Source organism: Zalophus californianus, chromosome 11 (assembly GCF_009762305.2).
Source record: "Zalophus californianus isolate mZalCal1 chromosome 11, mZalCal1.pri.v2, whole genome shotgun sequence".
NCBI lineage: Eukaryota > Metazoa > Chordata > Mammalia > Carnivora > Otariidae > Zalophus > Zalophus californianus.
The window spans coordinates 21,897,652-21,913,253 of NC_045605.1; the positions used below are offsets into that span (position 1 = coordinate 21,897,652).

Below are 15,602 nucleotides of genomic sequence, written 5' to 3' on the forward strand. Positions count from 1 at the left end.
TTTTGTTTATGTGGAATATAACTGTCAAGATTCACCACTAAAAAATGAGAAATGTTTAAAATACTCACTGAAAAGTAACAATAAGCCTATTACATGTAAACGTAAATAACATGCTTGTGGAAAATAATTATATTTTCCAAAAAACAAAAATAAATTAGGAGAATAATATTTCACACTTTTGCAAATCTCTTCTATTAGAAGGCAACTGCCTTCTCCTTTTTGCTTTATATATACTGTGTGTTGTTTTGGTTTGAGTATATGGAAAAAATCAGGTCTCAGAGATCTGTAGCTGGCAAAGAAAAGTATTTTAATAGTCTTTTTAGGTAATTATAGATATTTGTTGTTGATACTACACTAAAAACTCAGTAAGGGGTGGCTTCCTTCCTAAAGATTAATAGCAATATGGAATCTGAAGTCAAATCCATATCTTAACTTTTCTTGTTCTGTTGCATTAAAATCCATGATCCATCTTGCACTTAGAATGAGTCTTTTACCCATGCATGATTTTGTAACATCATGCGTTGGTCATTTGGAAAATCTTGGTTTGCTGAGTTACATATATCTTCTAGATGCTGACACATTTCACTACACAGCTCAAAAAATTGTATTCATTAATAACACCACCAATCTCATCACAAAAGTATTTGGAAGCTGTCAAGCTCATGGTGGCAGATTAAAGATTTCTAAAATTCTGGATAAAGAAGATGTGAGATGTATATCTATATAAAATCTATATAATATATATATATATAATATTAGCCATCAGAAAGAATGAAATCTTGCCATTTGCAATGACGTGGATGGAACTTGAGGGTATTATGTTAAGTGAAATAAGTCAGACAAATACCATATGATTTCACTCATATGTGGAATTTAAGAAACAAAACATGAACACAGGGGAAGGGAAGGAAAAATAAGATAAAAACGGAGAGAGAGACAAACCATAAGAGACATAAGAGACGCCTAACTCTAGGGTTGCTACAGGGGGATGGGGTAACTGGGTGATGGACATCGAGGAGGGCATTTGATGGAATGAGCGCTGGGTGTTATATGCAACTGATGAATCACTAAGTTCTACCCCTGAAATTAATAATACACTATATGTTAACTAAATTGAATTTAATTTTTTTTAATTTCTGGTTTTTTCTTGAAAGCTCAACTTTTGTCATTGGCAACCAAGGCAGCAGTCCTGAGTTGTTTTCCTCAAAATGGCAGGCTTACTTCATTTATTTTTGCAAAAATGCCTGAGAATGTCCAAATCTGAATGACTAGTTTGTCAGTCATTTGTTCGAGTAAAAATAATGTTTGATGAAAAACTGGATTGTCAAGCTTACAGTTCAATCACACAAGTGTTTTGCCTGGAGACAACCATCATACTTCAGTCTGCAGCAGAAGTGCTTTGTGCATATTTCCTCTTTCTTCACACAGACGTTTACAAGGGCATGTGCTCAAGGGTCAAGATTTAATACAATTAATTTTTACTGCTTCATTAATGACATTCTTAAATGACACTGGAATTTTTTTTCTTACTGTAAGTCTTTGGTCATGAAGAATGCAGTGATTATGGGCACAGCTTGGTTCCACTATCTTGATTCACACTAAGTCACTGGCAGTTTTACCCACGATTGCTTTTGCACCATCAGTGCACATACCAGCAAAGTTTGAAAGACAAAAATTACCTTAATGTTATTATGAAAATAATTTTACTTTGCAGACTCCTTAAAGAATGTTAGAGATCCATGGGGTCCACGGGCCATGTTTTAAACTCTCTTTAATAGAGGATATGTAGGAAAAAAATACAGGCAAACCAGAGGCTTTAAAAAAAAAAAAAAACACATTCAGGGAAATTTGAACACTTGAGTATTTGATAATAAGGAATTAGTATTTTTTTCTTTTAGGTGTGATAGGTGGTATTACAGTTACGTTTTGTTTTATATGTAAGGGAGGGGTCCTTTTAGGAAACTGTTGAAGTAACTGCCTGAAATATGCTTGGGAATTGCTTCAGAAAAATTCTGTTCCAAGGGGAGAGGTGGGAGGTGTATGGTGGAGGGGAATTGAGGTTAAATAAGATTGGCCATGTATGATAATGGTTGAAATAGGGTGATGGGTATACAGTGGGGTTTATATTCTTTTTATATATGTTTGAAACTGTCCTTTATTTTTATTTTATTTTTTTAAGAATCTAACAGCGGTAATACGGCAGTGTTAATTTAATAGGCCTCTCTACTGAGCCAGTTTCTTTTAGTAGGGATACATTATCTTTTAGTAGGGATACATTGTGCATTCAATGCAGAGAACTTGGGTTTCGGAATCAGACTCAGCCGTTTAAATGCTCTAGGACCTCGGGAGAATCACTTAACTTCTCAGGATCTATTTTTGCACCTGTAAAACTGGGCTAATACTACTTAACTTGTGAAGAATAAGTTAGACAATGTATATAAAGTGTTTGGCACATCGTAAGCACACTATAAATTGTTAATAACCTTGGTGGGAAAGAGTCCGGATTTTGTTTTTACTGTATCTGGGATCAGAAAGAGAGTTAAGGGTAGGTAGTATTGGATTCAGTTCACTGTTTTAAGTGAATAAGAAAATGTCCATAAAATTGTGTGGGAGTTTGGCATTTCCTTTTGACTGTGGAACCTCCTTGTTTGTTTTCATTCCTTTGTCTTTGCTTAGGCTACTGGTGGGAAATTTAGTTCTAGGGTCACATGCTTCAAGAGAGAGAAATGTTCGTTTTAAGTCTGAGGAAATCACAGCTACAAAAAGCCTCTTTCCTTCCTCTCCGTGTTGATATGCAAGATGTAATAACTTAAATAGAATTAAGAGATAGTTAGCTAAAATAAGTGACTTTTAACATTTATTCCCAGGCTTTAACCTTTTGTATTTCTTTCCTTAGAAGCAAGAAAATATTCCACACCCATGATTACCTGATTGTATACTCAGGTATTTTTATGTGTGTGTGTAATGATTAAACTGGTACTGGAATATGGTGTTGTATAACTGTTTATGTATGAATCAGAGTACAAAATGAAGATACAAAACACAACAGGGAAGTTCTTAAAATCACTGGAGTTTTTGTTTAATTTTAAGCTTAGTTTTGCTTTTTTTGAATGGGTATTTGTGCACATTGCAGAAATCAAAATGATGTAAAAAGGTGTACATACATTGTGACATCTCATTCCCACCATGGCTTTGTCTACCTCCTCTTCCCAAACTCAGCCCTCCCCCATAGGTGACCACTCTTACTGGCTTTTTGAGTATCCTTTCAGTGTTCCTTTTTTGTAAAACAAGCAAATAGGACTAGATTTATTCTATTTCACTACCTCTTTAATCCCTCATGTCAGAAGGTAGCATTCTAAATGTAGTGTTTGGCACCTTGTTTGTTTTACTTAACTGTATATCCTGGAGATTATTCCATGCTAGCTTCCTTTATATGGGTTCTTGGCTATCTCAGTCTCCTACACACGGATACTTGGCTTGTTTCCAGTCTTTTACTGCTATAGATAACAGAGCAATGATAATCTTGTATATGTTGTTTCATTTGTTTGTAGTACATCTGTGGGATATATTCCCGGAAATGGGATTGCAGGACTGTAGGGTAAATGGGTTGTAATTTTAGTAGATATTCAAGGGGCATCATATTTTCGATAATTCATATATGTGGTGAAATTCAGTAAGTATGGTTGTAAATTCTTCACTTTTTCTGATCAGATTGTTCATTCTGATTGAGTATTCGAGTCACCAGTTGGTTGCCTATGACTGCTAATATGTGATGTAATTATTCATGCCATTATGTAATGAAAATGGACAAGTTGAAAAACATGATCCACATTATTAGCCACGTAAATATGGGCTATTCCATCTGTTTAACACTAGAAGAGAATCTTTGAGCCCAATGACACAGGGTATAAGGAGAATCCTGTCTGGTGGTAGATGTTGCATGGAATAGTGATTGACCAGATAAACTTCTGGATGTGTCACCACCAAATAGAGGAACTTTTTCACCTCTGTGCGCTAGTATTCCAATGTTTAAGTATTTACCATTTCTTTGGTAGGTATAATTTAAAGATTGGATAATTTTATAAAATACTTTGAAAAATTAGGAAAAGAATTTGGCAGATGGAAGTGTATTTTATGAATCTGCTTACGTGGTTCCATGGAATCAGATCTTCCTCTGAGCATTGCACTATTCGAAGGATACACAAAGGAAACCAGGAAGGTAGGGGGACTACTTTGAGGAAAAACAGAAGGAGCTCAATATCTATGTGTCTAGCAGCTAAGTACAATTACTTGGAGTTCGGGAAATACTGGGGCCTTTATGAACTGATTCTTGCTCTGATACTATCTAATGGCCTGGTGTTTGCAGGAACAAGATAGGGATCAGACATCTGTTATAGCACATTACATAGTTATGTTCCCGTTTGAAATTCCTGTGTCCCTGGGGCCACTTTGTCTTTTAAGTTATAAAGCCACCTTCCTACCTGAGGTTTGTATTCTATTTTGTCATTAGTCATCGAGATATTTACATACTCTCAGAATGAAACTGGGAAAGCTCTTATTCAGATAAACCATATGTAAAGAAGGGCGAGGGGCACCACCTGGGTCACTCAGTCAGTTAAGTGTCTGCCTTCAGCACGGATCATGATCTCGGGGTCCTGCGATCGAGCCCCATGTCAGGCTCTCTGCTCGGGTGGAGTCTGCTTCTCCCTCCTGCTCTGACCCTCCCTTCTGCTTATGCTCTCTCTCTCTCAAATGAATAAATTAAAAAAAAATCTTTAAAAAATATTAAAAATCAAAGAAGGAGGAAGTGTGTTTAGGACTGATTAGTGTTTGGTTTTTGTTTTTTTTTTTAAGATTTTATTTATTTATTTGACAGAGAGGGATACAGTGAGAGATGGAACACAAGCAGGGGCAGTGGGAGAGGGAGAAGCAGGCTTCCCACCGAGCAGGGAGCCCAATGTGGGGCTGGAGCCCGATGTGGGGCTTGACCCCAGGACCCTGGGATCATGACCTGAGCTGAAGGCAGGCGCTTAACGACTGAGCCATCCAGGCACCCCAGTGTTTGGTATTTTTAAAAAACAATTGCAAAATGCAAATTTTTGATAACCTTCGTTATATACTAAGTATTTTTCCTACCACACCTGTAAACAAATTCCTGAATTATGCTAGGGGAAAAAACGTGCAGGGAGAAGGTAAGCCATTTTTCCTAAATCTATAAACATTTGTAAAAAGCACCCAGGATTAGAAAAAGAGACACTAAACCACATTTTAGAGATAGCTGTCTTTTATTGGTTATTCTCCAGGTGAGGAAAGTTTAACAGAAAATATTGTCTTCTTACCTGAGACCTAATTAGAGAAGGTAGTAGGTGCTGTGCGTTTCCACCCCCTTTGTTTAGTCCTGGTAGTAATTCATATTTCTCGACCATGCCCATTTTCTTCAATCTATAAAAATGCTTATTTAGAGAATTTATGCTTATTTGCATATAATAGTACAGATCACTTACTATGTGCTAGGCATTGTGCTTCAGCACATGGCATGTTTCCTGTTTTTCTTACTATAACTCTCTGAGGTAGACAATATTTTATCCTTATTTTAAGTACACAGTGTCCTTCAAAAATTTGCTGTATTACTGTAATTAAAACAAATGACCTACCCAAACATGTGGAATTAATTTTTCTCTTTCCAATCCCTCCCCAGCGAACTAGTAATGTTCGATCCACATTTTTCAAGGACTGTTTATATGAAGTATTTGATGATTTGGAGTCAAAGATGGAAGATTCTGGAAAACAGCTCCTTCAGTCAGTTCTCCACCTGATGGAAAATGGAGCCCTGGTATTAACTACAAATTTTGATAATCTGCTGGAACTGTATGCAGCAGATCAGGGAAAACAACTCGAATCCCTTGACCTTACTGATGAGAAAAAGGTAAAAAGTAAAGGATTAGTTTCTTCTTCAGGCTTGTGGGTTGTATCTTCATCAGAAATGCTGTTTTCTTGTTGGTATATTATACACTGTTGGTATTTATGTTGAGGTAGAAAAGAAGATTCTTGTCCCTAGTTGGATTTTTATTTTTTGATTTTTGAGATAAAATCAAAATAAAATGCACAGCTCTTAAAAGTGTTCAGTTCTGTGATTTTTGACAATTTCACCCAATTTCAAAGCAAGGTTATAGGAAGTCATTTGAGCTGTAAGATCTTCTTAACATTTGCTAATACCAGATGAGCATAATACTGATTTAGAGTTCTTTCTTGGGATATATTGTTCATGGTCTCTATTAGAAATGTGTGAAAACTACTGTATGATATATGAGAGCAACTTTCAAGCCAAGTGATAGCTGGGTTGAAGTTAATGTTCAGTGGAAACCTCAGGAGAGTTTTGTGTTTTTTTTTTAAATACAGCCCATGTTATACCTAAGCCATTTACCATAATACTGAATTAGAGATGTTGATCTATGTCAGCAAGATAAGGCTTTTTATTAGAATGGTCACTTGCGTTTGTAGTTTGAACTTTAGCACCAATAGGATATTGGTGTCAGAGACAATGATTGAAGAAGAAGAAAAAAAAAACAGGTTGTAAAATGCCACCAAGTCTCATTTGTCCTGCTTTGTATTTTTGCAATTTTCCTTCTCCACTTTGTTTTTCCAAGGAACCTGCCTTTGTGTCCAGCCTAGAGCCCAGATAAATAGAATTCGGATAGAAAACTGACTCACTCACTGGTGTTTAGTGTCACAGTACCGCTCTTGTGATTTTGCTGAGCTTGCAGTCAGGTTTTAAACAGAAATCAAATACAAAGAAATGGTGCCGTGAAGACCGGTTGGCTCTGGCTGGCATGTTTTCCACCCGCTACCCCCATGCTTGGTATGGTAAGCTCCTTCTTTGCCTGTAAGTCTCAACTTAAGTATGACCTCTGAGAGGACCTCTCTGACCTGCCCTTCTGTGTTTTGAAGGGGCTGGTCCTTATTTGTTTGCCCATGTCTTTCATGGCACTCACTGTAACTTTCAGTTTTTATCTTGGTTTGTTTTCTTGCTGTTTATCCCGTGGAAACAGCAACTCCATCTGCAGATGCCATGTCAGCCCTTCTTAGCCTGATGTCTACGATGGTACTTGGCACATAGCAGGTGCTCAGGAAGTACTTGTTTTGAATTCATAGATGATTGAATGAAATTCAAAAATTAATGGCAAGAAGCAGCTTGTGTGATGTTTCTGATATAATCTCCTAAGATTATGACCAGCAAAAGAAGCATAAGGGCCTTTTGAAAGTTAAGGGTTTCTCTCAGACTTGCTTTTTCTCTCGCATTTTCATCCTGGAACTTCAAGATTCGCTTTGCAGTTTTAGTCCTCAAGAGGGCGGTATGGAAATCTAGTGCTTAAAGCCATTGACTGGTGGTCAGAATGCGGCCTAGTGATACTCATGTTCAGCCTCTCTCTGCCTCTTCACTATTTTCCGTAACCCATACCTTATTTCTCTAGAATGTTATGAGAATGAAATTATGCTTTCTCAAGTCCTTGAGAGAAGTGAAGAGTGGCATCTGGGTAGCTGTCGTTACCATTGTCATCTAAGTAATTGTTCTTCATTGGTAGCCTTTTAGGTAGCTCAGGGGACTGAAGTGATTCTTCTGCTGCTTATCCACTGCACAAAAAACCGCCCTGAAGCTTTGGGGCTTCAAACATTTTATTTGCACATGATAATGTGAGTGAGCGATTTGGGCTGGGCTTAGAAACGGGGCAGTTCTTCTGCTGGTTTTGCTGGTTACCCACATGGCTGCAGTCATCTGGGGGCTTGACCAAGACGGGGTGCTGTCAGATGGCCCTGCTTCCGTGTCTGTTGGTACGGGCAGTTGGCTGGGCCACACATCTCTAGCAGGCTAGCCAAGGCTTCTTACATGGTGCCGGCTTCCAGACGCAGTGAAAGAGAAATGAGACTCATGCCAACATTTTTCAAGCTGCTGCTTGCATCGTGTTTGCTAATGCCCTGTTGACTGAAGCAAGCCAATGGCCAAGCCTGGAATAAGTGTGAAGAGGGACTACACAGGGCCTGGAGGCAAGGAGGCGTGATACTTTGGAGATCATTACTGAAACAGTCATCCATAGCTGTCATGTGTATCATCAGTGGTAAGAGCTCTAGCATTTCTGCAAGTGATGACACACAACTTCTAGTTTTTGATGCTTACTTTCGAAGAGAAATCACCAGGCATGCTGCCATCAGTCCTAACAGCCATGCCTGGAATGGAAACAGCCCACACTAGGTTACATTCTAGCCCTACGATATCATAAAGAGTTATGCCAGCAGCCTACTCCGTCAAAACAGCCTCATGCCCATTGGGACCTTTAAGCAAATGCTCAGCCCTGCCAGCTTGGTTGAGCTGTATTTGTGTTATACAGGTTCTAGAGTGGGCTCAGGAGAAGCGGAAGCTGAGCGTCTTACACATCCATGGGGTCTACACCAATCCTAGTGGCATTGTCCTCCATCCAGCTGGGTATCAGAATGTGCTCAGGAACACTGAAGTTATGGTGAGTGGTGCTGATCTTACTGGTCTCAAGAAAGCCTTCCTGGGAAACCTCTAAATATACAGTCAGTCTTCACAGGGTAACATTTTCCCCAGGAGTTCAAATTGGAAGTTGAAACATTCTTTCTGTGCTTCTTAGCTTGTGGTTGTGCATGCTAGCTTAGGGAATGTAAAACGTCTCCAGGTATCAAGCCAGAGGTTTTTACTTTGTTCTTGATTGACAGCCAGCAGATGGCACACTCTGTCATCGGCATCATCCCTGCATACAAAGATTACATTATTATCCCTCTTCATCGTTTGGTTTATTATAGTATTAAACCCTCTCTATGCCAGTAATAGTACATGCACCTTTTTACCGACTAGTCACTCCTAGAACATACATTCTAAAGAGACTTTGTGAATGGTGATGGGCTTATATTGAATTATCACACTTACTGCTCAGTGCAAGGAATTTTAAAAATTTTAGGTAGGATGATAAAAAGCTTTGTGAGAAAGCTTGTTGATTTTTTGAGATACAAGTTTTAGACTTGTTCATACATAATGTGTAAAGCACTCTCTGGCACCAGAAGTACTCTCTGGCCAGGGATATGTGGGGGAAATTCACCAGCCCCCAACTCTGAGAACAGTGTATACTGGCTGTTTTCAGGACTAGGTCACTTAGAATGATAGTATCTTTATATGACGCAGCAAAAGAAAGACCAGGAAAAATGTGATACTTTCTAAAGCATAAGGGACTTTTTTTCACCTATACTTTCCCTGACATGTGTTTTAATTGCATCCATCTTTGACATTGAGTGATCTCTTAAGCAGAATCATTTCCAGTGTTTGTATATGTACCTATCTGTATATACATATAGGTATAATGTACATATACACATTGATATAGTAAGTGTCATAGACTTTTTTTTTTTAAGAAATCTGGTGATGGAACTATCTTCTGTGGTGATCTGTGGTTCAGTTTGTAAAGAAAAATATGATCTAGAAAATGGAAAGAGTAAGATATATTGAAAACTTCTCAATGCCTTATGGCCTCTGGACACACAGATCCGACAAACTGTATAGCAAGTAGACCACTGCCTACCCAGTGAAAGCCTGAATAGAGAGCAGTAGAATGCCAGGTAAAGATAAAATTTTAGACCAGTCATCAAGTTGTAGGCATAAACAATAAGATCAGACTCCTTCGTGGAATGAATATACCCTCTTAAATTTTGGTTAATTGGTCATCACAGTCTGCTAAATGTTGTACTATGACCCTGTTGACTTTTTTGTTTCGGACAGGCCTTATGTGTGTCTTCACAGTGTCATTAATGTGTTGTTTCTTTTCCTGCAAGAGAGAGATTCAGAAACTCTATGAAAACAAGTCATTTCTTTTCCTGGGATGTGGCTGGACTGTGGATGACACCACTTTCCAAGCCCTTTTTCTGGAGGCTGTGAAGCATAAATCTGACTTAGAACATTTCATGCTGGTTCGGAGAGGAGATGTGGATGAATTCAAGAAGCTTCGAGAAAACATGCTGGACAAAGGAATTAAGGTCATCTCCTATGGAAATGAATATGCTGATCTCCCAGAATATTTCAAGCGACTGACATGTGAGATCTCCACGAGGGGTAGATCAGGTAAGATGCATTTTGAGACTAAGAGCAATAGCTCTTCCACCTTTTATGTATTTGTGATGAGTAAAGTCATTACCAACATGAGGAATATAATCCCAACCATGTTACGAAGGGAGATCATGGTCAATCTTCAGGTTAGACTAAAATGCCATTTGGATAGTAGGAAAATAGACAAAGGCATATTCCAGCAGTTCATTGTAGAAGTAGGAAGAATGAAAAAGTATTCAGCCTCACTAGTTATCAGTGAAATGCAATTAAAATATAGATTTCAAAATTGAAAAGAATGATAGATTGCTCAGTTTTGGCTAAAGCTGTGAGGAAAAAAATATATTCATGTAATGATGGTGGGAAGGTAAAGTTAGTACAGCTCTTCTGAAGGGGAAGTTTGGAATATGTTCAAAATTTAAAAACCTTTGATCCAGAAATCCCACCTGATACAATAGTTATCTTAGAAATTTCTCCTAAGGAGTTCATTGGACAGTTGCACAATTATACTACACAATTGCATAGAGATACAGGTATGAGAATATAGTCATTTTTGTTTATAATGGCAAAAAAGTTGGAAGCAACCTAAAATATTCCAGTTAATAGGAGATTTTATAAATACATCAGCATTTATGTAATTGATGAAACACAATGAAGCCATAAGAGGGAAAATTTTGTTGCCCGAAAAGAAATCAGACATAATATGTGAGTAAAGAACACCAGGTTGTAAAACGCCACCACGGTCCATCCCATTCATACAGAATTGTAGATGTATTCTATTTTTGTTTCTGTATGCATGGAAATATCTGGAATGATGTTTACTGAATTAACTGTGGTTATCTTTCTGTGGTAGGATGTAAGGTGTTTTTCGTTTTTTTTTTTTAGTATTTTGTTTCTGTGCTAGCATTTTTGACAGTAATTATGCATTATCTTTACAAGTAGAACAAAATTTTTAAAAGTACTATTTGAAAACCGTTATGGTGGTCTTAAAGATAGAGGCTGGAGGGGCGCCTGGGTGGCTCAGTTGTTAAGTGTATGCCTTCGGCTCAGGTCATGATCCCAGGGTCCTGGGATCGAGCCCCACATCGGGCTCCCTGCTCCGCCGGGAGCCTGCTTCTCCCTCTCCCACTCCCCCTGCTTGTGTTCCCTCTCTCGCTGTCTCTCTCTTTGTCAAATAAATAAATAAAATCTTAAAAAAAAAAAAAAGGCTAGAGGTACCACTTATTTGTCATTTTACCTCCAGGTTCTAACAAAGCCAAATGGGTATAGAAGTTCAGTTTATTAATGGCTCCAGGCAAGTTCCCAATAACCCTAGAAAATGCAGAACTTGTTGGTATCAGCTAAATTGAAGAATGCTTTTTAAAACTTTGCTGTTGTATGTAGTATATATTCTTGAAAAGTTGTATGTTAATATGTATTTGTATTGTCAATCTGAATGCATCTTAGGGGGCCTAATAAAATACAATAATTTAATATAGAGAGAACTTTTCCTAAACCTAGTATTATTCCTTGATTTATTTTCTGAATCAGATTGCTTTAAGTGGAATTCTCCTGTAGTGAGAAATTCCACAAGCTCTTATTTTCAGTGGCTATCCATCAAAATGGAACCAGATTTGTAAAAGGTATCACCACAAATGAACACTAAAAACTATGTCAACCCTTTCTCCAGAAGACTTTAGAAAACCCCCTTTGTAAATGTTTTTTATTTTAATTCCAGTTAGTTAGCATACAATGTTAAGTTAGTTTCAGATGTACAATATAGCAGTTCAACACTTCTGTACATCACCCAGTGCTCGTCACATGTGCCCTCCTTCATCCCCATCACCTGTTTCACCCGTCCTCTTACCCACCTCCCATCTGGTCACCATCAGGTGGTTCTCTATAGTTAAGATCTCTTTCTTGATTTGTGTCTCTCTTTTCCCCCCTTTGTTTTGTTTCTTAAATTCCACATATGAGTGAGATCATATGGTGTTTGTCCTTCTCTGACTTATCTTGCTTAGCATAATACTCTCTAGCTCTATCCATGTCATTGCAAATGGCAAGATTTCAGTCTTTTTTATGGCTGAATAATACTCCTGTGTGTGTGTGTGTGTGTATGTGTGTGTACCACTTCTTTATCCATTCATCAGTAGATGGATACTTGGGCTGCTTCCATATCTTGGCTATCGTAAATAATGCTGCTATAAGTATAGGGGTCCATATTCCCTGTGAATTAGTGTTTTTGTATTCTTTGGGTAAATACCCAGGAATCCGATTGCTGGATCATAAGGTAGTTCTGTTTCTAACTTTTTGAGGAATCGCCATACTATTTTCCACAGTGGCTGCACCAATTTGCATTCCCACCAACAGTGCATGAGGGTTCCTTTTTCTCCACATCCTCATCACCAACTCTTGTTTCTTATGTTGTTGATTTTAACCATTCAGACAGGTGTGAGGTGATATTGTAGTTTTGATTTGCATTTCCCTGATGGCACGTGATAATGAACATTTCATGTATCTGTTGACCATCTGTCATCTTTGGAGAAATGTCTGTTCATGTCTTCTGTCCATTTTTTTAATTGGATTTTTTGTTTTTGCGGTATTGAGTTTTCTAAGTTCTTTATATATTTTGGATACTAACCCTTTATCAGATACATCATTTACAAATATCTTCTCACATTCAGTAGGTTGCCTTTCAGTTTTGCTGATTGTTTCTTTCACTGTGCAGAAGCTTTTTTTTTTTAAGATTTTTATTTATTTATTTGACAGAGAGCACAAACAGGAGGAGTGGCAGGCAGAGGGAGCTGCAGGCAGAGGGAAAAGCAGACTCCCTGCTCGGCAGGGAGCCCAGTGAGGGGCTCAATCCCAGGACCCTTGGATCATGATCCTGATCATCTGCCATCACCTGAGCTGAAGGCAGATGCTTCACTGACTGAGCCACCCAGGCGCCCCATACAGAAGCCTTTTATTTTGATGTAGTCACAGTATCTTATTTTTGCTTTTATTTCCCTTGCCTCAGGAGACATATCTAGAAAAAAGTTGTTACGGCCAATGTCAAAGAGGTTAGGTGTTCTTTTCTAGGATTTTTATGGTTTTTAGAAAACACTTTCAAAAGACAAACCTTTTTGTCTCTTTTGTGAAAACAATTTGCTCTTCTTTCTTGGGGATGCATTTCCTGCTGGCCTGCTGTGTTTCAGATTCTTCTGCTGCTGGCCCACACCTAAGATTCTCAGAAGGCTTTTGCAATGTGCATATTCTGTTGTCATTAAACAAGAGGTACCTACCAAGCTCTGCATATTTCTTTTGATCTGCATTCTGAGATCTTCTACCCAGAAAAGATGCTAATATTAAAAACAATAACAAAATCCCCTTGGACAGCTGTTCCTGTTAAACGAAATCTTTTCTTGACAAAAATCATCAGAAGTATTATAGAATGGCACAGATTCTTTTATTAGCTGCATGGGCTTCTTCCCAAAGCGGTTTTTCCCAGAGTTATCTATCTTTCAATTGGGTATTCTGAACTTTTAAAAGTGAAGGATTTTCAGTATGGCCAGGGGGCTTTATTAGAGTGGTCAGCTGAGTTTGTGATTTGAAATCTAGCAGAGCAGTTTTAGGTTAAAAACATTTCAAAACAAGTCAAGCTTATCCTCCATCCTTGGTTATGATTTGAGTCTCTGTAGATACATACTAGTTAAAGTTAGATGTAAGCGGTCTTTTGCTGTTTTTTAACCCTGAACATTTGCTAGGCTCCTGGCATACTTGCTTTTGCATAGAGAAGGTTGCTTGGATTCAAAAGATTCTGTAGGTTCTAGTATATATATTTCAGAAAAATCAAGTAATGGGGAAAGGAAAAATAATTTTTAGAATTCATTATTGTAATACAAGCAATTATTTTAGTATATTTCCAATTAACAATTTTTCCTACGCATTTTTTCAGAGTTGTGAACAAAGTATACATAGTCATGTTACTTTTTTTATTCAGTGGTACATCTCATTTATTTTCCCACATGCCTGGTCTTCATAACTACTAGTTTTAATGACTGTGTAATAATCCAGTGTGGATGTTAGTTTACCCAATTTTTCCTGTTAGGCAATGTCTAATTTTTTTCTTGTTTTTTCTGTTGTAAGTACTGTTGGCAATGAATTTTATCTTCATCCCGACCGTTTTTCCTTTTGCCAGTAATTTCCTTCATGGGTTCTCAGTATAATTACTAGGTCAAAGGGCATGAATATTTTAGTGGTTGATAACTGTTGCTAAAGTTCTTTCCAAGAGGGGGAATACCAGTACCTATTTGTATGAGTGCAGTGCTGTCTTTATTTACACTCTAATTGCTCATATTTCTGATGACTGTTTTCATCCATGTGTTCAGTTTTAAACTTTTCCCCATGCCATTATCTCAGGCCTGTCCAATAGAATTTTCTGCAATGATAGAAATATTATCTTCCCTGTCCAGTACCATAACCAAATGCCACATGTGGCTCTTGGGCATTTGAAATGTGGTTAGTGTGACTGAGGAACAGATTTTTAATGTGAAACTATTTAGCCACATGTGGCTAATGACACCATATTGGGCAGCACAGATTGAACTCATTTTGTGTTGTAAGAGCATCTGCTACTTTTCACTCTTCTCCTTGGTTGAATTTGCTCACTTGCACGCTGCTCCCCCTCTCCATCCCTGGATTTTTACCAAAATTTGGCCTTTTAGATGAGTTAGGGACAGCAGGCACACTTTGCCCACTTAATGTTTTATTTACAAACAGTGTTAGTGCACTTGGGGACCTTACCGCTTCCGTTATCTGAAGACTAACCCAGTTCATTCTCCCCACCTCCTTATCTTCTCATCTGTGATGTCTTCATTACTAAATAATGCCGTCCTTCTTAGACCATGTTATTTCATTACCCTTCGGTTGGTTGGTTTTCTTTCTACTATTAAGAGTTTTGGCTTTCCGTTCTAATATCTGATACTAACGTGCATTCTGTTTTGCAGGGATGGTGAGAGAAGGTCAGCTAAATGGCTCTTCGGCGGCACACAGTGAAATAAGAGGTATACTATTTCCTATTCTGTTTGTCGGGTTTGCTGGCTGAAAATGTTTTTCTGGAATTTATTAGTACCTCGGAGAACAAGGACTCCTACTTGCTAAGGATTCTGTATTTTCCTATCGAGTCTGTCAACAAGATTCCTAGTATCTGGTGATGTCGTACCTCCTGAAGGGTTAAATTTGACTTAAATTCTGCAGCTTCAGACGTACACGTTTCTGTGAGACTTCATTTTATTTTCTTTTCTTTTTCTCCACAGACTGTAGAACATGAGAGGGGGCTGGAGAGATCATCAGCATTAGACCAAGGTGTCAGGCCCGACTGTGGAGAGTATTTAACAAGTAAACTTACAAGAACCCAACACTGCTCCGTGGAAGTACCAAAACCGAGAGGTTGAAGGTTGGGGGTAGAGTTGGGAGTAGGGGGGGGTGTTCCAGCTCAGTCCTTCATGCCCACTGGTTCTTGATCTTCTGCGGC

At 38.2% G+C, this 15,602-nt stretch overlaps 1 protein-coding gene across 4 annotated transcripts in view; it reads left to right on the forward strand.

Moving 5' to 3' along the window:
• The window catches only part of FAM118B (family with sequence similarity 118 member B), a 46,282-nt gene extending 30,694 nt beyond the window's left edge, over positions 1-15,588 (forward strand). For 3 of the 4 annotated variants that reach the window (XM_027580129.1, XM_027580130.1, XM_035722961.1), the window contains 5 exons: positions 5,699-5,926; positions 8,385-8,513; positions 9,841-10,126; positions 15,076-15,132; positions 15,385-15,588. In XM_027580129.1, the coding sequence (XP_027435930.1) occupies positions 5,699-5,926; positions 8,385-8,513; positions 9,841-10,126; positions 15,076-15,132; positions 15,385-15,398 (714 nt within the window). In that variant the 3' untranslated portion in view covers positions 15,399-15,588. The remainder of the gene's footprint in view (positions 1-5,698; positions 5,927-8,384; positions 8,514-9,840; positions 10,127-15,075; positions 15,133-15,384) is intronic. The other variant, XM_027580128.1, reaches the window with a different exon arrangement.
• Positions 15,589-15,602: the final 14 nt, after the last annotated feature.